The sequence below is a fragment of the Diuraphis noxia genome, unplaced genomic scaffold, assembly GCF_037042655.1.
Source record: "Diuraphis noxia isolate RWA-SAM2 unplaced genomic scaffold, SU_Dnox_SAM2 contig0003, whole genome shotgun sequence".
Classification (NCBI taxonomy): Eukaryota; Metazoa; Arthropoda; class Insecta; order Hemiptera; family Aphididae; genus Diuraphis; species Diuraphis noxia.
The window spans coordinates 79401733-79425965 of NW_028301713.1; the positions used below are offsets into that span (position 1 = coordinate 79401733).

At 32.4% G+C, this 24233-nt stretch overlaps 1 protein-coding gene across 4 annotated transcripts in view; it reads left to right on the forward strand.

Annotated features, from left to right (window-relative positions):
* Positions 1-392: 392 nt before the first annotated feature.
* sv (paired box protein shaven) overlaps positions 393-24233 on the forward strand; it is a 75844-nt gene continuing 52003 nt past the window's right edge. For all 4 annotated transcript variants that reach the window (XM_089223009.1, XM_089223013.1, XM_089223011.1 and 1 more), the window contains exons 1-3: positions 393-986; positions 15295-15450; positions 15857-15910. In XM_089223009.1, coding sequence (XP_089079135.1) covers positions 15324-15450; positions 15857-15910 — 181 coding nt within the window. In that variant the 5' untranslated portion in view covers positions 393-986; positions 15295-15323. The remainder of the gene's footprint in view (positions 987-15294; positions 15451-15856; positions 15911-24233) is intronic.

The window sequence follows — 24233 nt, forward strand, 5'->3', positions numbered from 1 at the left end:
TATAAATATATTATATTATCGTTATTATTATTATGGTGAAACTTATACTGTGGCGGGAAATGACCAAAAAGACGCGGGCGGCAATAAAGTCGTCGTCGTCGTCCCCCCGCCGCCGCCAATAGCGCATCCCCACTCCCCTATAGACCTGAAACATTAGCAATGATATGAGGGGGGAGAGGGGCAACATGTAGCCGCGTGTGCGTGTGTAGCCGACAGGTAAATGCGCGCGCCAGAGCGTGTGTGTGTGTGTGTGTGTGTGTGTTTGTGTGTACGCGCGTGTGGCACCTGTTGCGGGCGGCCCCGGCTCCGGGCCAATGGCGTGAGGCCCTTGTGACGGCGGCGGGGGAGACGGTGTTCCGAGCGTTTGGTTTGCCAGTGGACCATAGTACAGACCGGTACCTCCACGCGCATAGTAGCAGTGCCTAACCAGCGAGCACGGCGGACGACGGTCGTGACGCACCATCGGTAGACCATATAGAGAGCTTGCGATCTCGCCGGTGTGTGTAAGTGTGTGTGTGCGTGTGCGGTGTTTGTGCTTCGATTGACTTATCGTAATTTTTTTTTCTCACCCGGTTTGCTTCTCCGCACCCGTGCGCATCGACGCCCTAGCCCTTCGGACCACTCGACCGGATTTCGAATATTAATTCCATTTACGAATTAAACAATAATATTAAAATATTTATTAATTTATCGTCGTTCTTATTATTATTATTCGTAAATCGCCGATTTCGCCGTGCCACACCGTAGTCAATACGATAATTATAATATCATATTATACCTATAACATAAATCATTAACCGTTTACAAAGACGTGCGTTGTTCGTCAGTAAAGTTGTATAGAATAACATAATATTATCACCCTCGTCGTCGTCGACCGATTTCGTGGGCGCATCCGTAGAGAGTGTGCGTTCGTGTAAGCATCAGCTATAACTTCAGCTTCGGGACACGGGACCTACCCCGGAACGCGCTTCGACTCACTGCTTTTGGTAAGTAACTATACCTATATTGTCTATATATTATATTATTAAACACCTACCTGTGCGATATTATTATATTAACAACCAATAAAATGTTATTATATCAACGACACATTATGATCCACCACGCCAACCAAGTGACTTTAACGCAAGTAAACGCCGGAAATGAATTTTTTCAAATTAGATTTTACAGGGTAAATTCGCATATTTTCTTCGATTAATATTAACTCTATTCTTATCAAACTACTAAAATTTTAAGTCGATAATATTTATTTAAATTTCAAACAAACTTTGATTGTAATCTATAATATACCTATAGTAGGGATATTTTAATAAATAACTTAAGCTCTAAATAATATAATAATAATACATTATTGTTGAAGTTAGATAGAACGTGTAAGAAAAATTTGAAAAAATATCATCTCCTTGACTACGCAGCAAGCTTTGCGTGCACGTTTACAATATTTTCCGACGGTGGTTGCTGTAGCCTGTAAACACACTTCCTTTCCTCTCGTTTTCATAATATCCCACGGTCAAACGTTGTATAATATGTAAACATATATATAGTATTATACTCACACCATTAAGTTCATCGTGACACTGAACTGTTTTCGTATTATTAAAAAAAAAAAAAACAAATACATATAAATAAGCCTAAAACTGAATTAATATTTTCCCACGGAGTTAACACTGTTGTATATTTTGATTATCATTGTTGCAGTACAAACATTATTTAATTAACTCAATACCAAGTGGCAACTGTTCAAAATCTTATGATTTTCTACACAGGTTATTTATTTTCCTTTTTACAAGATAAATATTCGTTGTTCAAATTCCTTATTTTACGGCTATAGGTTATACAATTTTTTAAGGTATTAATACTTACTATAGTAGCTAATTTATAGCATTATATTCCGACTAATATTCCACATCTAATTTTTGTTACACTGAACCTGTATATTATGTCAAATGTTTAGTTAAAATTATTATAATTTAAATACAATAACATTTTTTTCGTCTATATGGAAATTCTAGTTGAGGATTATTATAATATAACCTGATATTTATGTTATGTATTAGTAAGAATCATACAGACAAAATAAATTGTCCACACAACACAAAATCACAAAAATTAAAAAATATATATATAATCAAGTTATTGAGTTGATAAAAACGACTACCATTGAATTGGCTCCCAATTTGGGGTAAATATAAATTCGATCCTTGAATTGGCTCCTGAAAAATGTATATTTGAATTTGGCTCCTTAAATTGTTAAATATTATTTTTTAACCAGGGCTTCTCATATTATAGGCGTTTACTTTTACGACGTAAAATCCAAATATATTCAACTTCTTTCTAAATATATTATATAGTATTCAATCTGATACAAAAATTATTATAAAGAGTTCCAATACAACAAAACCACACAGGAAAGAAATTAGAGTTAAAATAAAATTTTTAGAAAATTAAATTATTAAATATGATACTGGTGTAAGTTCGAGGTTTCCATACATAAAAATATTGACCAATAAGTATAGATCCCGAAAAAAAGTCTAATATAATATTTTTATTTAACTTATTAATTTGTATATATAAATTTTATAATGACGCATTTTGGTAAAATACTGTCTGATTTTTATTTTTTTAATTTATATAATATAGATAAATTTTATAATGACGCACTTAGGTAAAATATTGTCTGTTTTTTAATTTTTTAATTTAATTTTGTTTAACGATGTAAAATATACGAATTACGAATTATACGTACTTTAAATTATTAACATTTTGGCAACCAATAAATTTTAAAAAAAAAAACGATAGGGAGCCAATTCAACAGTAAATTCTTGGGAGCCAATTCAAAGGTACTTAGTAAGGGTAAAATATTGACTACCTGTATTGAAGAGCCAATTCCAATTGCACCGATAAAAACTAAATAATTTTATTTATATTAGTATCCTGGTTAAGGTATAGTTTTATACATAATCTTATATCTAATACCATCATTTTTGAATGATACAGAGAAAGCTTTAATTATCAGACACTCTGGTGCTAAACTTTTGCCCGCTAACCAAACTTAGATGGGTTCAGTTTGTAAAAAGGTAGAAGTTCATTCCCAAAAATGCGTTCACTACTTATTGGTATACTGGTATCCGTTAAGGTAGGTTTCATTGTATTATAAAATGGAGTAGCATTGAGTATATAATATCTCCAACTATAAAGTTAATATATTTTTTAAATCTTTTATTTTAAATTTCAATATTAGACTATATGTTAGGCTCGTGATGCATAATTATGTTATGTCAAAATCATTTTCCTCGTACGTTCTTGATAAGCGAAAAAAAACTAACAGACACAAACAAACGATGTGCGGGTGAATCCACAGGTCGGTGCCCAGCTTTGCCGAGCCGCACGTTTATTGTTGTCGTTTCCGCCGATTACCATTCTTTTATCACCCATAGGTACTCCATAAACACATACATAAATGCAAATATAGACGATTATTATTATTATATTATCCACTACATACCTAGCTATGTGATTTCATCATATAGATACAAATAATATATTAAATTATTGTAATATTGGTACAATATAGATATTTATAAATAACTGTAGATATATATAAATTATATAAAATATATACAGAAGTACAGAGGTACCTAAATAGTATAATAATAATATATTATATATAAAACACAATTTACACTTTTATCATTCCGATCAAACTTTTCGGTAGGGAACATAATTATAGGTATATGATTATCTAAACATCGAGGTAAACGCATGTTATGCGTACGCGTGCTGCATACAAACGCTCAACTTGCGCAAATTCGTTTAGGCCAGTATCACGGGTAATCGTTTTTTTTTTGCACTAATTCTTACTATCGACCTCCAACGAAGTCATTGACATTTCAGCGAACACGTCACAACCCTTTCAGTCCCGAGCTTACAATATATATATATATTATACGTGTGTATACAGTTTTGTGTCGTTATCAGAGTCGAACAGCAGCTGCTGACATTGCGCCTCGCACAGACATCAAGGACAACACAAAACGATAATAATTACGGGTTATACTGCTGATGACGGGTCCCCTAGTCGTAGTCATAGTCGTCGCCATCAAACGTCTATGCGCCGCACCCGCACTCGACGTCTGTACAATATATTATAATGATATTATATTATGAACACTATGGCCATAGGTATTATATATAGCGATATAGTATAAACACTATAATTATTGCGCGCTACCGCGAGTCGTACACAACACCCAGACGGCCGGCGCGGCGTCCGCTGCAGAGCAGTCATTTCCCTAGACTTGATTTAGATATTATTATATTATGTTTTTGGATCATAGTAAAGTCACAATAAGCCAAAATCGCTAGATAGTGAGTACCTGTATTGGATGACCGTAACTTAACAGTATAATTGAAAGAGTAAAATAAAAATATTATCGTATCACATACATTTAAACTTTATGGGTAGGTAACTTATAAGGCTATATACATACTTTTTTTATAAAGTCGTTATCCCTTTAAATTAAATATAATTTATCTATTAAACAACAAGTGATGATATTTAATTCAATTATAGGCACAGTATAATATTAAATGATAGTAGTGTTTAAAAAGACAAATTTAAAATCAATTTAACAGTAATAGTAGATTAACTTCTAAAATCAGATACACGAAACGACAAAACTATGATAGTAAATTAAATATTGATTTCAAGGAACTTTAAATAACTTTAAATAATAAATTTGATTGCTTTAACACTATTTAAAAAAAAAAAATAATTAAAATATGGCTTTTTACGGTTTTTATTAAAATGTATTATGGGTTCTAGGTAGTCATTACTCATACATTTATAGTCGGATTTGTTGGTTATTAATTTTTTGAGACTTACCTTTATAATTTTTTTCAATCTTAACATTTGCCAATAAAATAAAACAATAATATCGTATTACCTTGTATGTGGCTTGAATGGTTTTTTTTTTAAATATTTATTAGGTTTTAATCTTATATAAATACAAAAAACGATAACAATTTTTTATTTATATACCTATCAAAGATTATTTTCATGTTCTTTGATTATTTTTGAAAAACAACAATATTTTTTGAATATTTATTATTGGAAGGTACTATCAGTCGTTTTAGAAAGATTTGTTTATGTAATTTTTTTATATGGTACAAATAGTTTATCTAGTGTTTAATATAACTATTTATTTTTTATTAAATTATTTATAGGTACTGCTATATTTATTTTTTTATTATTTATATATTTTTAAATAATTACCCGTTGTTACATTTATCGAAAAAAATTATATCACATTTTAATATTTAACCTAACCTTAAAATCTTTCCTCACAAACCGCTCCTTCGTAGTACGATGTGAGGAAGAGTATTCTAATACTCATCCTATAAGAGCAGGCGTACCTCAAGGCAGCATTCTCCCATCTACATTGTTCAATATATATACAGCTGATCTACCTCAATCAAATAACACCAACTTAGCTACCTACTTTTGCAGACGATACTGCAATAACCTCATCCAGTCCTAACTTAGACTCTGCCATAAATAACCTCCAAGACCACCTAACTATAACTTACAAAACTGGTTCAACTTATGGAGAATAAAAATAAATGAAAGCAAATCCACTCATATTACCTTTACCCTCAGCCCAAAAAATATTCCCCCCGTTTATCTCAATAACAAAATAATCCCTATGGGCACATCAGTCTGCAAATACCTCGGTCTCCATCTAGATAAAAGACTGACCTGGGCAACGCATATAAAACTAAAACGAAAATCCTTAAATCTCCGTCTGCACAAGCTAAGACAACTACTCCGCTCTAAAATCTCACTTGAAAACAAAATGTTAATTTATAAACAATTAATACGCCCAGCAATGACGTATGGCATCCAATTTTGGGGCTCTACAAAAATCTCTAACCTGAAAATATTCCAAGTTTTCCAATCTATAAACCTTCGTCTCCTCACAAACGCCCCATGGTATGTAAGTAACAGATCCCTACATCATGATCTCAACGTTCCAACGATATCTGCACTAGCTTTGCATAACTATAATAACTTTCACAAAAACGTGCTAAATCATCCTAATCCCCTAGTCGCCAAGCTAACATCTAAAACACTAACTGACAACCCTCCCCGTCGTCTCAAACGAAAATGGCCACGTGATTTTCTAACCAATTAACCAAAATTATATATTATAAATACATTTATTTTATACAATTAAATTAAATTTAAATTAAGTTCATATTGGAAGTAGTGTCAATTGACTCTCTCTTCCCTCAAGCCGTCCAGTCTGGTAAAAATTGTTATCCAAATTACTTATTGTATTTATGTTATACAGATTGTATATTTTTTATTTTTTATACTTAAATAAAAAAATATATATATATATTTCATATAAATATTCCAAAAATGTATACAAAAGTAAAAAAATTATTTATTTATTTATTTATTTATTTTAATTAAATTAATATAAAAAGATTAATAGGCTTCTATGAGAAAAACTCGTGTGGATTATCTTTGCTTACAAATATTCTTAATGATATAGGTACCTAATAGATATATTAATATATTATATAAAGAGAAAAAAATATTTTACAAGCAAATGATTCTATATAAATCACAATTATTAATCCTGTGAATATTTGTATTTTGGATGTGCATTATATTATAATATTATAATATATATTTAATATAATGTATGTATTATTATACAAAAAAAATAAAATAAGTTTTAAAATTTGTCTTGAGTATTTTTGTTTTAAAATATTAATAAGCTTGTAGATTCAATTTCATCCAAAAACTCATTTGATTAAGTATTCATTGAAGTAAATAGAAACCTAAGAATTCGTTTTGATAAATGGGTGATGTGCACACTGGGTGCGTGCGCGTGTGTTTTATGAAGAGGAAGAAGAAAATTACTCGTGGAAAACCACAAAAAAATCAATCGGTTGATTGGAAAAAAAGGTGTATAATAAAAGTGTATATATAAAATATACCTACGCCTAACCAATACATAAGAAGGAAATGAACGAGAAAAAACCTCAAGAGAAAGTGGCAGATTAAATTTTCCAACGGTGGAAACCCGTCCCAGATGGAAAATCCAATTAATTGCGTAACCATCAGTTCTTTTTCCGGTCATTCGTAACTGCAGAGATACATTTTTTATGTATATATATATATATATATCGATTTACGTTATTTCTCGACATAGCTCGTATACCGTTTTATTTTTATCGCGGAAATTGTCGCATGAAATAAAATAATTTATAACGAAAACACGCAAATATATTAAAAATATAGTCTTATTATTATTTCATTGTCGTAATAATACCGACAGGTCGGATCACTGCCAGGTTGTTATATTATATGATATAATAATATTATAATGATGATAATAACTATAATATTATAAAGTTATGTATAATATTTGATTGGTATGAAGAATTTCTGTGTCCTATTCTGCAAATTTCCGGAAATCAATTTTACTCTATATGATGGCTATTATATATATATATTAAATTACACATCATACCTATATTTGGTTACTGAATAAGTATGATCAATCGTGAAAAAATCCTTTTTTACTGACCGTATTAAACTATAGGTACATGTATTTATACATATTATACCTATATTATAGGTACTAGATTGGTAGGTATATTATATTGTAGTGTGAGGTGCCGCAGTATATACACGTGGGGTTGTTTCTCCACCGAGCCCCACGGAAACCCTCGCCCACCCTTAACAGCACGCAGACACGTTGCCGTCACAATAGCCGTTAATTGTCTGTGACGTTTCCTCTGTTACCGCGTCGGATGTCACAGGGTTCTGCAGTGAATGGTGGACGGTGTGTACTGTGTATGTAGTGTATTGATGCAGGTATATATTACTCGCACATTTTAATAATAATAACAAAATATAATGCATACCTATTAACACCAAAAGAGGGTGATACTAAATGTGTATAATATAATATATGTTTATGTATAAATGCGTTATAGAAGCGAATGTGTTTTATGTACGTTCAGTTTGAGTAAAACAAAAGCTTCAATAGGAATATTCCAATATATAGTATATGTATTTAGATGCCATGAATGAAAGATGAATAGCATCGCAGAGTGGTATTAAAACCACATATTGTACATACTAAATATAGGTACCCAGCTGCCAACTAAGTAATCGGAGCTTTCTGTAATTGGTAATCGTTCAATACCAAGTGGAATGTCAATATATAATAAGATACGCATAATAATATATAGCTGGCAATAAAATATTACGTTTTAATTTTTTTATTCTGATAATAACATCTATATAAATCATTCGGTTATTCAGCCCCGTTCAGTATGTGCTTATGTGCATTGAGTAATTGGAAAACAATAAGGTGGATTAAGATACATTTAAGCTACAGAAGTATTTTGAATTTTTATTCTTATTTTTATAATTTAAAATTTAAAAAAGATAGTTATATTATTATTATCGAAAACACATTCGCACGCACGTACAATTCCGCAAGGACTTCTGAATAAAATAATACAAAAAATCTTAAATAAATGATTTTCTTATTTATCTGATTGGTAAAATAATTTAATCGACCTTCTTGAATTATTGCTCGTGTACCTAAAATTTTAATATCATCCAAAACAGAAACTAGGTAAATATTATTTGAGCTAAACTCGATCAAAGTTGATTATTTATAGATATACCCGTATTAATTAGTAGTCAGGGAAAATCTATTTGACAAAGTGCTATATTGGTGGTGATATCATAATATTAATAATATTATGTATCAATATATCTCATGCTATATATTTTTAGACTAAATAAAGCTATACAAATAATATTAAAACTCGACAAATAGTTTGCTATGATAAAAAATTATTTAGAGCAATCACACTTATCACAGAAAAAGTTTTCGTTAAAACATTTCTGGTGTTAATATGATCCTAAAACCAAATGTTTTCTTATTGATAGATATGTCTAAAATATCGTTTGTTTTATACTTTCTTAAGAAAATATTGTCGATCATACAAAAAAATATCAAAGTGCATATGTTATCATTTATAACAAATTAGTAGATAGGTATAGGTATCGGTAGGACATGTATAGGTGAGTAAAAAATATTTATTGGTTATGTAAGTTGTTTATAATGTATATTTTTTATGTGACGAATTAATATAATCATAACATATGTAGGTAGTACAAGTATATACTATTATACACATATATTATTTTGTATTTTAATTCAGAAATAAACAGCTTCCGATTTCTGAGTACAATAATTACCAGCTATAGGTAATACTGGTAATAGACATTATTAATAGTCTTCATGACGATAAAGTGAGAAAATGAAGGATATCCGTTTTTTCTTCTAACGCAAAATGAACTAATTTTTATTCCGAGCGTCCTTAAGAAATAGTAGGTAAAAATTTGTGAAACCATAGAAAATCACAAGGTTCAATTTTGCCATAATTGATCAAAATTATCTTACAGTATTGTAAATCGTTAAATATTTTTTTTATTTTTGAAAAAAATAACAAGATCAATAGTGTTGCATACCTACACTATATTTTTTTTAATCTTAAATTAATATCAAAAATATTGTTTATATTTTAGCTGCTATAATCAATAAGGTATTTTATATAGTTTATTACACTGTTATCTTTAAAAAAAGATTCGTTATTGATTTAAGTTCATCATTAAAAAGTACGTGAAAGCCAACACAGTATTAAATTGATTTCATGTCATTATGTTAACAAGACCGCAATTACGAAATTACATTTTTTTTTATACAAAATGTCGTTACCTATAATAATATACAATTTTAACTGAAATCTAAAAAAAGAAACATTATGTTACATAACCAAAACAATACTTAATATTTAATGTAGGTACTGTTATCAAATATTTAAAATTAACCAATTTGTCGATAAATTATTTTTTAATATTGTTCATGGTTATAGCGTTGAAAATCAAATAAACCATTTAATAGTGTATATATATTTTATTATTATTATTAATAATACCCTCGGCAACATGAGCCATTGATCTTACAGTGCAAAAATTATAAATTACAAAAATTACATAAATTACAATAATTGTATGTATGTATAAGTTACATTAAATTTTGGATATAAGATTGGCGGCTGTGATGAATATTGAATGATTGGATAATGGATTGAATTGGATAATGGATTGAGGGTGATTGCATAGAGTTTCTGATAGTGATCTGGGTAGGTTGTGACTTCTTCGGGTACTGTCATAGGTTCGGTATTTCGTGAGTATGTGGTTGATGGTGACTTGGACACCGCAGGTTGTGCATATTGGGGGTTCTTCTTTGGGCATTAGGAAACTGTGGGAGATTTTCGTGTGTCCAATTCTTAGTTTGATTATTATTACTTCGAATTGTCTGTGAATTTCAAAGGGAAATGTCCAATTATCGGTGTTTTTTTTTAATATGGTTAAATTTCGTGTAATAAGATGTCCACCTTTGATGCCATCTTTGTTGACATTTCTTTGTTATGAGCATTCGTATGTCACTTTCTCACTTTCTCACTGGAGGAAACGATTTGTGTGGGCGATGATAGTGAAGATGTGATAGCATTTTTGGCTGCGATATCAGCGAGTTCGTTTTTTTTTTATGTTAGAATGTCTATAGGCGACTATAGGTATCCAAAAGAGTTAGTAAGTAAGTAAATAAAAGGTATTGTAAGGTGTAGATTTCATTTTGAATATATAGGCCATTGTCTGAAGGATTATATGTGTCTTTTATATTGTTGATCGAATTGAGGGATTCGGTAAAGATAATAGTGTCTTATAAGTGTCAAGTGATAATCGGATATTATTTCGATCGCTTTTAATATGGCAATTGACTCAGCTGTGAATGCTGAGCAGGAGTAAGGAAGTTTATATACATGAATTTCAGTTTATATTTTATTATTTTATATTATAATCTAGAAACGACTTTTTGCACGACATTAAGTAGGTACCTATATGGGAAATTATTTGACTTCTATAAACAATATTTAACTCGATTCCTACATATTATAATGACATGCTAACCATGTTCATCTAAGTAACAGTGGTATGCTTTTTGATAATAAATTCTGTTTATGATGTGCGATTGCAACGGTTCGAAACCATGCGCTTTTTTCATAATATTATAGGTAGGCAACAGGCATATTAGCGTCGGCGATAAACCATCCTATACGATTGTCATGCATATTCTGCTTAAACAACAAGCCGAAGTGTTTACGCATATACGAAGAGGTTTACCGATATGTAGGTATGATGTATTTTCAATTTTGTTGATATATACTACATCATCGTTATACTCATGTGTATTCGAATAAGCGATTATAACCTCCCACAGTCCAGAGTACGTCGAAAAGTTGTATTATTATTTTTATTATTATTATTATTATTATTATTATTATTATTATTATTATTATTATTACTATATACGCCGGTTACGGAGCTATGGACACGCGCTGAGTCAATATATTAAACATACAGTACTCTTAAATTATAATAATATATATTGCTATAAAGTCAGATTGCATTTATTTATTTATTAATATTTATAAAATATCAAATATTATATGTATTATTGGTACCAAGAATAGTATAAGTTTTTAGATGTATCGCGTCATTCTGCATAGTTGCATATCGTAATATTTTACACTTATGTAAAAATCATTATAATATATATATAATAATAATAAAATATTATATACAATACTAACGATGTTTTCGTCTAAAATATACCCAGACAAATACAATATTACAGTATAGGAACGTATACCTAGGTGTTTGTGTATATGGGAATAGAATCGTCATCGGCGACCGCGACGTATAAACAGACGGCCTTTCGCCGCGACGTTTGCTTCGACAACGATTTATTATAAGGTAGGAACGCGACTTGCACTGCGCGTGCACACGTTACATTGTTTTTTTTTTTTTTACGCACATATACATGTACCACGCCGTCGTCGGTTCATCCGAGTTTACTCCGCGAAAGCAATGATTTATTTCACTTTGTCGTCGTTCTCTTAATTTTTTTCCCCTCTTTGCACAGAAAAACGCAAATATTATTCCGATTTCATGATTGATAAAGCGGTTAAGTAAAAAAAAAAAAAAAATGAGGTTAAATTTCTATTCTTCTGTCTATGTGAATGTATAATGTCAACGCGGTTTTACAACACGCGAGTGGTCATGACGACAATATTATTATTACTGTATCGTAATATTATATGGTTGTAGTGTGTGCTTTTATATAACTATATATTATAGGTGGCACGTGAAAAAAAAAACGAAAAAATAGTCTTTGAAAGTCAACTGCTGAGCCGCGTAACGTATCATATTATGTATTATATATGAGGGTATATGATATATATATATATACATAAGTACTTACCAATATGTGCGGTAAGTCATATCTTTTTATATTATTATGTACTTGTATATATATATATATATATATATATATATATATATAATATTAGGTATAAGGTATATAATAGCCGTTAACTTGTTGTGCACGGACCTAGCCGTCGTGACGATTAGGCCACCGGACTTTTGGATGTTAAAAATAAAGGTTCAGAGTTTCAGACCTTCCTGCAACGTGCAGTTGCATTAAATCTATGCAAGTCAATATATGATTTTGGTATACACCACTAGTGCGTGGTCCAGTAGTAAATTTGTCTGCGGCGATGATGATAATGATATAATATAATATATATTTCTGCACTTTCACACCTTGAAACCTGTTGAACGCGACGCCGTGGATTTTCACGTACAAATACAGCCGCCCACTCATATAGCACATAATATCGAAACGATACAACATAATGCATAATAATAATAACAACAACAACAACAATAGTAATAACTAATAAGTAATAATAATCTTAGTAAATATTATAATATATATATATATAATTGGTATATAATATAATATGTATAGAGCGTATAAAGTATAAATATGATATACAACGTGCACGCATTAAGGCGGTTCTACCGGACGCATCTCGAGGACAAATCAAACTCAAACTGTACTCGGAGCGCTGTTATTATCACGGTATATATACATATATTATGTTCTTTCGCGCGAGCGCGTGTCTCCGCGACCGCGATCGGCATTCTTAACGCCGACGACGATCGCCGACCGTCTCGCCTCCTCCTTTTATTTAGCAGTGTATTACATTATATTTTTATTATTACCATTATTTTTATAGATCGCACCGGCTCGTCTCGCACGCCGGACGCACGCTCACCACACCGCCTTCGTGCATTTGTTTTCGTTATATTTTTGTGTACCTACCTATTATAATATAATAAACGTCGCGCGGTAGATAAAACCCGATTTATATGAGGCACGTGAACGAAATGCCAACGCGAAATGATATGAAAATTTTTATTTCAGATTAAATATTGTACCGAAGTAGAAATAGCATTCGTCCATTCCCTCCCCCCTCCTCAACCACTGTGCGGTGAACTTATAACGATTAAAACGTTGAAATTTACCGAGTATTTAAATCACCCAGATGTTCGTCGGTTTTTGACCATCGACGTCTGGATATTATGTGCACACATAGATATAACAAAGGTTAACGATATTATTTAATAGGATTATAATACATATATCGCTTTTACATACTCTTAAAAAATTATGGACTCTTCATGACAAAATGAAAATTAATATATAATAATGAATAGGTACGCTCAATTATCCTTATAATTCTAACATTTCGATAACGAATCTGCGAATGCACCTATACAACCTATATAAGTATGTAAAAAATGTATACCTATACACTCAAAGAGACGCTTGAATAGGCTTTTCGTCTTGAGATAATTTTATTGAGAGATACCCACGAACTGATTGTCACTGGAGTTTGCATTCGTGCAGTGACACACGTGAGCATAACGGGTCCGATCCGCGTAGCTTCACGGGAATTTTTCCTTCTCTTATTTTATTATTTCATTTTATTTTTTACCTCATTTCTTCATTTTTTCCCTTGTTTTTTTTCTCTGTTCTCATTCCTTCATGTTGGTTTCGTGTTATCAAACGCACACACACACAACGCGAGATGACCCGGTACATTGGAAGAATATCAAGCCACGATTCTGACCGGACCCGCGTGATCGAGATTTATACGCACACGCGCACGCCGCAGAGATGACACCCCACAGTGGTTGACCACTAGCGTCATCACGAGCTTCAATTTTCACACTTTTTCGTTTTTTTCGCAGCGTACTTATCCGCACGACTCGGGACATTTACATAAATACGGTCGTTACAATAATATAATATATATCCCATCCCGATAAAAGAAAAGCTATATTGTAATATGCTATATATAAATGTATATACCTACGTACCTACCTAGGTATAATGCACATGAACATTGAATGTTCTATAATATGTATGCGTGTGTCATCAACCTAAATAATACTAATACCTAGAGATACCCAATCCACGAAAAATTAACAAACGCATTGGTGGAGATAATCTTATGTTGCCTTCACGTTGTTGCTAAAACTGTCTGAAAATAAAATTGAAAGGTTAATTTAGTATGAGATACGTGCGTATATGTGTGTATACCGCAGTACGAGTCGAAGAACAAATAAGAGCACAGCGCACTGTCAACGATCGTGGCAGGCCACCGGGATAGCGACAACTATTGACCGCTTGTAATGATTGTAATGACACGGTGACAAAGCGAAAATCTCCGACTTAACACCTCAAGGGTTCTGAGTAACATGTACGGCGAAAGACAGCCGTCGAACATCAGTCTAAACTATTTGCATCGGTTCTAGTCTTAAACGTTAAACCATAATTTAATTACGTAGGTATTATATTATTATTTATGTAATGTAAATATCTGCATATGCCTACATATTATAAAGTCGAAAATAAAAACCAAATTAGGCAAACACATCTGATGAAAACTGAATAAAACTAGTTTTTATTTGCCTATTAGATTATACGTTTTTGGTTTTATAACATAATACACCTTTACGATCTTATGTTTGATTTTGAAATATACGACAAATTATTACAAATATAGAAAGAAGTAAATCAGGTGAAATAATTTAGAAATATTCTATAAAAATATAATTACACATGTGAAAACTCATCATTAATAACAATATTTCTGTAATAATACTCACCTATGTGTCACTATTGTACAATAAAATATAATATTATCAGTAATTCTATAAATTCCATTGCACTTTTCTTTACAGAATTTAATCTAAGTGTAAATATGTTTTTTCAGACGAGGTGAATGACACCGTGGAAGGGGTTATGATTGGGATGGAGCTGGGTTTGGGGCACCATGGCGGCTCCTTGCACCCTCACAATATGCCACAACATCAAATGCACTCGCAAGGACTTATGCATCAGACACAACAGCAGATGCACCACGACGATGGTAAGTAGAAATATCATATAATATATAATTATTATCAATAATCATAGATTATTATTTCTTATACAAAACAATTTATTACATAATATACTAATAGATTAATTCACTAGTCATCACTCTTAGCAGTGTTATTATAATATTATTTTGCAGCTTTAACCATTAGAATTACGTTAATACGGGTGGGGGGGGGTATAAAGAAACATACCTACAACTATAGTAAAATTGTATAATATATTATACATAAGTATTTATCTACTTAATTAAAATATTTTATACTCGACTTAAAAATCAGTCAATTGACACTATTTTTAAAATTAAATTCAGGGTAAAGCTGCGATTTACACAATCCGTAAAAAGATTGGTTACGAAATGTCTTGTAAACTTTTTTTTGTTTTTTTTTTTTTTTCAGCTGGATCGGGAAACATTAGCAGCAGTAGCAGCGTCAATGGTTTTTCACAAGAAGGTAAGTGCACAAATAAAACAATATAATATCGTAGATAAATCGGACGAGTATACTCGCTTATAATTTAATACCGTTCTGGATTCACTGCGTATAACTCGTGATGATATTATATTATATTACGCACTGCTCAGTTCAAGCATGTATAATCGGGTAAGGATTACATATGACGTGACAACATCGAGTTAAAAAGAATTAAAATATACGCATTTATAGATTTTTACGCGTACCTACCAATATCTACTATACAATCAGTACCTGTATACTACACAATTACTATCATATGAATTAGTTTGTTATAAGTTATAACTTACCAACCTTCTCCGAAATGAATTAATTGTTTTGTGTATGGCTATATATTACTATTATATGCAACTACATGACTTTTAACAGTTTTAACCGACCCAATGGGTCTGAATATAACTACGGCGCTTTATGTTTCATGGCGTTTAAAATTAAAGATAATAGTACAGTCAAGTCACAATAACTCGAAGTTGAAGTGGGATACAAATTTGCTTATCTTAGTATTACATAGATATTTGAGATACCTAACTTGAATCTATCAAAATTAAGTTCTAGGGAAATGTAAAAAAAAAATCGAGTTGTCAAGTTTTTCAAGTTATGCGCAACGTACATATCGTATAATAATAATACAATCCATGCAATCGTAATCTCCGGGCCGGTCGGTGATCGATCCGGTCGATCACGACTAATGTAATATAGCCGGGTGAAGTAGGCACGCGCGAAACATATATTATTATAATATAATACATATTCAGTCTATAGAGTCTATCTATAGTATAGACGATAGACCTATGTTCTCGTATAAAATAATATAGAAGGCGAGGCGGCCGATAAATTGTCGTCGTCGTCGCCGCCGCCACGTATGTTCTTATGTGCATACACATATCTATTTTTTAAACAATATATTATATGATTTTACACGCGCCGTGTTGGAAACGTTGGAATATCGTAGCATAATATAATGGAAATACCGTGTACGCCCGGGAGTGTGTGCGTGCGTATAGTGATGAACTAGACACGACTCGATTAATTCGCATGTAACATATGGGATGGAGTTGGACAACAGGTGTCGTCATTACTTATGAAAATCATAAGAGACCGTTACCGACGTACGACGGCGTTATGGTAGCACTAAATAGGTATTTATTCATTAATTTAATATATATATTCATATAATTAAATAATATTAAAATGTATGATGATACTGAATAGTTAATATGGACACAATTGAGTAAAATGGTAAATAGTATAGAAGGCAGACTTAGGTAGAAACAATATAGACGATATAGCGACGGCTTTTTATATAATACCTAATTCGTATAATATTATTATCATTACGGCAGATGGAGCAATAATAAAATAATCGTTTTCACTTTCTTTAGTAAAAAAAAAAAAAGAGTAATTAAAAAAGCGCTATTTTCTTCCAATTCGTTGAACACAGTGTTGTAATGCAGTATTATACATTTAAAGATAGGCATGTAAAGTTCGAACGAGGCGGTGACCGTATAATTTCCAGAATTCGAATTTCGAACTATAATATAGTGACATACACCTTCATCGAACGTAGCTCGTATAAAGTGAAATGTGACCGTTGTACAACCACTTTTAGCGTCAACAAAGTCTACCGTTGTTGTCGTCCCCATAAGCGACCTCGAGAAACAAGACTGTAATATTGTAATCATACACACGCCCAATGGATTAATCGTTATAATATATTCCGATAATATGCTTGAATGGATAAATCCATAAAATGTAACGAGATATTTTTTTGGTAGAAAGTGATTTTTACGATCTTAACAATAATAATTACATTTATTTGTTATACGACTTTAGTTTGTTATTCCAAAATATAGTAAATAACATATACGTGTATAAAAACGAATATATCTATACCAATTATATCATCTGATTGATTTGTTTGCTGTAACTGTTCTCTACAGAATATAGATTGTTATTTATACTGTTCATACGAAATGTCGCAGTGTCGATTTTGTATTAATTTATTATAATCATAATAATATAGCATCCTCAACAGTATTAAAAACAAATTCAAACCAGGAGGATTATCGTAAATATTGTAAACACTGTATGCACAATAATTATCATCATAACTACAACTAATATCGTCACACTACAATTGTATTATAACTCAAATGTATCATCCCTGCAATAAAGTATAAACACAGACACACACGTAACAACTGTAATTACCATGACTAAAGGCCGTAGATACGGGGTTCTTGAGATCAATTAAAAAAAATTAATAGCATAATATTTGCGTAAGTATACCTATACTCTTCTCGTCCAGTTACAGTCGGTATAATATATAGGTACGCTAGCGGTATATTATATTAATAAAATGTATAACTACACGCGCCGAGGAATTTGCTCACAATGCCCTAGGTCAAGACTGCCGGTGGCTTATTGGTTATGATACACGAGACAGATACATTAATTGAACATATTATACAAACATACATATTATAATATTATACATATACACGTTGTAGCGTTATTATTATTATGTGCGTACACGTGTATATATATATATAGTGCAGCGCTGCTGATGCTGTTGCTGAACAGTAGTAGTTCCAGTTACGAAATTAGCATAGGAAGGCTAAAGTTTAGCGAAGGGTGCGGGTGAGTGCGCGGAGGACCGCAGGTGAATTATTCATGAGATCGTGCTCGGCGATTCGCCGGCGCTCATTGAGGGCCGTCTGGATTGATTAAACAACGAAAAGCTAAAGAGAGATAGAATAATATGGTGTGAGACAGAGAGCAGGAGAGAGATGTAAAGATATAGTAGGGAAAAAATTCTACGTTTAAATATTCATCATCACGACCGGACACACACTAGAGTATTAGCATGGACCAGTTATTAAATCCGGATCGCCGCTTAGTATTGTTTTACCGTGTCACCGACGACTAGGATTTTCTCAACTGCTTAGCAAGCACTTATAATATACATTCTAAACTCTATTTGCCTGTACACGTCCACCGTTCTTTCTCTTATCGTCCTCAGTGGCCAGTGCGATGACACACTCGTCATATTATGCTATCAAGTTATAGTCTTATTATTTTTTTTTTTTTTCAAACTACCTAATTAAAAACAAATTTTATCAGTAATTTTATTAATAAGACTGATGTCAGCTTAGAAAATGTAGTACAATATAGATATGGTAACCACCGATATCTTATGGCTCGTATGCATCACTTCGAAGCGTACAAGCCCATATCTCGGAAGATGGTGCTGCAGGTCTAGAATGTCCCCAAATATTGTAAATTGTTTCGGAGACTTAGAGTGCTCGTAAATACCCGCGAAACATGTTAGCCAAAAGAATAATCATACTTGTCATTAAACACGATCGTTTACATAATAAAGTAATAAATAGTATTTAAACCGTGGTTGAAAGTTTTTGTACTAATTGTTAAACTATTTTAATGACTGTACCTGACCTATACCTAGATTATCTTAACCCTTTATCCAGGATAATATACTTCTAACGTGGAGGCGGCAGCAGACATACATCTGAAAATCTTATTGTGTTTTTTATTATTATTATTACTAATGCCTTTGGGTTGTGGGAAATACGAAGCTAGACGACCGATCACAAAAAAATGGTCATCTCAAAATTAGAAAGCAAAAAAAAAATAAATAAAAAATAACCGTCGAAAGTCGTAATTATTTTTAACGGACATTTTTTACCATCTATTCGTACGAAGAAGCGTGCTTCCTCAAGAACAATGGGCGAAGATAATGAAAATAGTATGTTTTTTTTCCGTTGTACAGTAGTCACATTATATTATTACTGTATACACTCTACGTGTACGTATTATACAAGTATACGTGTGTGTGTGTTACATATTATTATACAATGTGTACAGTGGTGGGTGTATTTCGCGTCCGTTGACGGCGGCGGCGGTTGAGAGAGCCGCGCATCTGCCCCCCGCAACGGTTTCACCACATGTCGTACACCGCTACTACACCCCCGCCGCACTGACACCACAGGTCCCACCCGCGCTCGCACTTGTTACGCGGCCTTGTCATTAACGTGTAGTTGATTGCGTTTTAAATCGTCCGATTGTGTCAAACACCCCCGAAATCTTCCATTTAACGGCTCGCCGCCGAGAAACGTATTTTTTATTATTATTATTTTTAACCGTTTTCTCGGAGACGTTTTTAACGTACCTTTTTACATAATACGTTAGGTATGCATTTTTTTTTTTTTTTTTACTCAACAGGCCTTACACAAATGTAACGTACCGACGTATATTTATAAGACTATAAGGACAAGTGCGTATCATTTTTTTTCCCCAAAAAGATATGAATAGTTTGACCATTCGGGTATATTATAATAACCGTTGACAATTATATTATTAGTATAAGGCAGATCTTGCAATATAATAATAATTGAGCGATTTTCGAACATTTTTTACACGTGTAAGGAACATGATCTGATGTTCTGCTGCGACCAGTAGGTATAATATTATAATATACCTATATAACCTATAGGTCGCGTATACATATTATCGTTTATGTTATGTTATTATTATTACTACGATATAGGTATATGGTTTTATTGGATTGACGTGGTACAAGTTTTTCGCTCTCGGGACGATAAAACGATAACGTTTTTACGATGTGTAGGTATATGCGGACCGACTTCCGCGTCGATTTCGTGTGTTCGCGGGTGATCGGTAAACATAAAAAATATAAAAATATATCTCCGCATATATTATTATTATACATAATATGCATCGTTTCAAAACATTGACCTAATCATGTTTGCATGAAAAATTTCAAACCATCACGATTCAAACGTAACCCGAGGAGGTAATAGTTGTAGCGATGTTATAATATAGGTGCAACGTATGTAGGTACAAGAGAAGGTCGCGGCGTTTTTCTATTAATTTTAGTTTTATATGAGCGAATCGAATAACAATATATGTATAACTGTGATTAAAACGACACGTATAAGCATTTTTTTAAATTTTTTTCAACAAAAAACATAGTCAAGAAAGTTTTACCAACAAATTTAATTATTTTACGAATTTATTAATTTTTATTTCAAATACTGAAAGATTAATAATTAGACCCTTTATTGCTTATACCTATTATTGCGCTACAGCCGCTGTGTATACTCGACGACGATTACAATGTGACACAATAAACAACCTTGGCTTGCAGGTCCAATTAAGAAAAAAAAACATATTTTACTTCATGCGCTCGCGATACCTCTAATTATTATTGTACAAGCAAATAATTATACTAAACCTATCACATACTTGTCGTGTCTTGTAATGAATATATAAGATCTTAACTCATCCGTGAAAATGATAATTTTACGCAATTATTTTATGATATACAATATTATAATGGCAATATATTTTTTTTACCTTCGCACAATCATTCTAGATGAGGCATAGGTACCTGCAGTTGAAATGTGTGATTAACGAGAAATCGCCTGTTTTGTTTTACGTCAAATTCAATAAACCAATCTATTTAAATGTGTTACCTATGAAAATTTGGTTAGAACAAAATAAAGCATGTTATTGTAATGTACATTGATCTTACTTTTGCAGCGTTTTCAGCTCTTAAAAACTATTATTCAACTTATATCAAGTTTATTATATTTTGGACCACGTCACACGAAATATAACTCACTGTGAATCGGCGGTGACGTTGAGTAACTATAACCCGAAATAAATCTATTTTTAGACTTATTCACTTCCGTAATTCGCCCATTTACGATCGGTCACGGTCTTATGGCGACGTGATCGTTTTCCACACTCGGAAGGATGATCGTACTACGTAGGTATACCGCATATATTTATGCGTACTCGTATATTCGTCTCTAAACACACACACACACACGTCAAATAATATATTTACACATATAGATCGTTTTGGAATATATTATAATATGCTGTATACTCGCGTGCGCGTGTTTGTGTGTGTGTGTTTTTGCTCGCCGGCAGATTAAGGGTTTGATGACACCGTATATAGACGTACTTTTTGCATGATTATCTCCACACACTCTCACACACATACACCGTAAGTACATGTACGTGTATTCCGACAATGGTATATATAATATCATAGTATATTGTACGTATCTATAATATATAGAAGGTAAAAAAAAAAAAAAAACACCAAGAATAATAACACAAAGAACCGATTTGTTGTTGTTTTTTTTATTTGTTCTCTTTTATCGCGCACTGCCGCCGCGCCGCCACTGTGCAGCCGACGAGGTATATAATGTATGTATATATAGGTACACAACTATTTTGAATAGGTGTCGGAGGCGAAAAAAGGCACAATGGCGTTAAATCTCCGTGTGCGTACTGTTTATATACATGCATAATGTATGTATCAATACACGCGCGTAACTGGGCACCGCGGTAGCAGTTTTTCCAGTAATGTGCATGTCGAAGTGGTGTTTGGCGGCGGCGCTTTCGTAACGTCCAGTCCGGCATACCGAAAAACATAACTCTTTAATATAATAATAATAATAATAATAATAATATATTATATTACTTCAATACGTACATATTACATAGGAACCTCCGCGGAGTGTATAATATATCGTCAGCGGTGGTAAGGCCGTGCTTGCACTGCCACTGCCTGCACTGCAGTTGTGCATTGTGTGTGTTATGCAACAAACGAAAAAATGCGTACTATTTTTTCGGGGTTAACGCGAATCGACGCGCCTTGTAGAACGCACAGGTATATATTTAGAATTTACATTATATAATATATAATATACATATTATAATAGTAGGTGGAATATTTGAGAGAGTTAGACGATTTGCCTTGTAATAGGTATATATTAGGTAGGTACTCGTATTATATTATACTTATACTGTGATATAGGCATCATCTTCGAGTCCACTATAAATTATTGGTAACTATCCATTTTAATATTATTTTTGTAGTCGTACAGATACAGTTTTCGGGAGAAAAAACCATTTTTCTTGTATTTACCGTCTAGAAAAGAAAATTAATGATAGCGTATATTTTTTGCTAAAAGAAATAAAAAAAAAAACAGAACGTTACATGATTTATTTGCGTTAACAGTATATAGTATACATTTACTTTCTATAGTTAGTTTTCTACTACCGAAAAATCGGTCCCAAACAGTCCCGCCAAATTTTCCCAATAAATAATATATTACCTATATTAGGTATTTATATTTAATAGACAAAAGTCCATCATTTTACAATACTTTAAATAGATAGCACGCATAATATTATAATTATAGTTAATTCGTAATAAATGGATACCTATTTATCATTATTATTATTTTTAAGTACCGTTTGGCGTTTATACAAGTTTAAGGGGAACCTATATTGACTTTTTTAAATAACCTATAGGTACCTACCTACCTAAATAATACTTAAAAAATTATTTTGTCGAAAAAAAGTAGGACCTAGGCATAACAAATAACACAAACGAATCTAATCGAATATAACATGCTCGCTTAATAATATTTTTTATGTAAAAAAATTTCGCTCAGTCTTTGATGATCTTCTTCCGGTGACGTGGTAAACACCACACCACTGCAGGCCACTACAGAAAGCGCTAGTTTTTTTTTTCTCGTCTCGAGTGCCACAGCCTATTGGACAAGAAGAATCGTCACGGGGGATTATTGTCTATGTTTTTTTTTCGCATCGGCGCAAAATCATCTTTCGTTTTCAATTATCCCTGGACCATCTGTCGTAATCGCCGTATAGGTTACCCGTCGTCGGTAGGCGTATATAGGTGTCAAGTATACGGTAGCACAAAGGCGTATAGACAACATAACAGCAACAACAATAATATTAATAACAATAATATCACAGACGACGGCAGATTGCGAAACGGAAAACATTACGAACCGTCAATCATCGCGCGCAAGCGGCGAAAAGCCCATACGGCGGCCGCGGGGCGCCTGACGCTCCAACGTCATAATATTATATAATAATAATAACACCTATATGCACATGATGACGCGAATTCGTTATGCAATTATTACATTATATTATTTCAGGGTATGTATGTTTATATATATATATATATATATATATATATACCAGAACTCGCTCGTCTCTTCCGGTGAGATCATCACCTACCTAAAGGGAACATTTTTTTTCTTCAATTTTACGTGGACAATTATTATAACTCTGAACTAGGAACGCGCTTGCAGGACAATTCAGCCGACCCGATGTCACGCGTCTATGAAGATTATTATAATGTTATCATTATCATTATTATTATTAAAAAATATTATAATGATACGGCGAAACGGGAGCCAAACGCGGT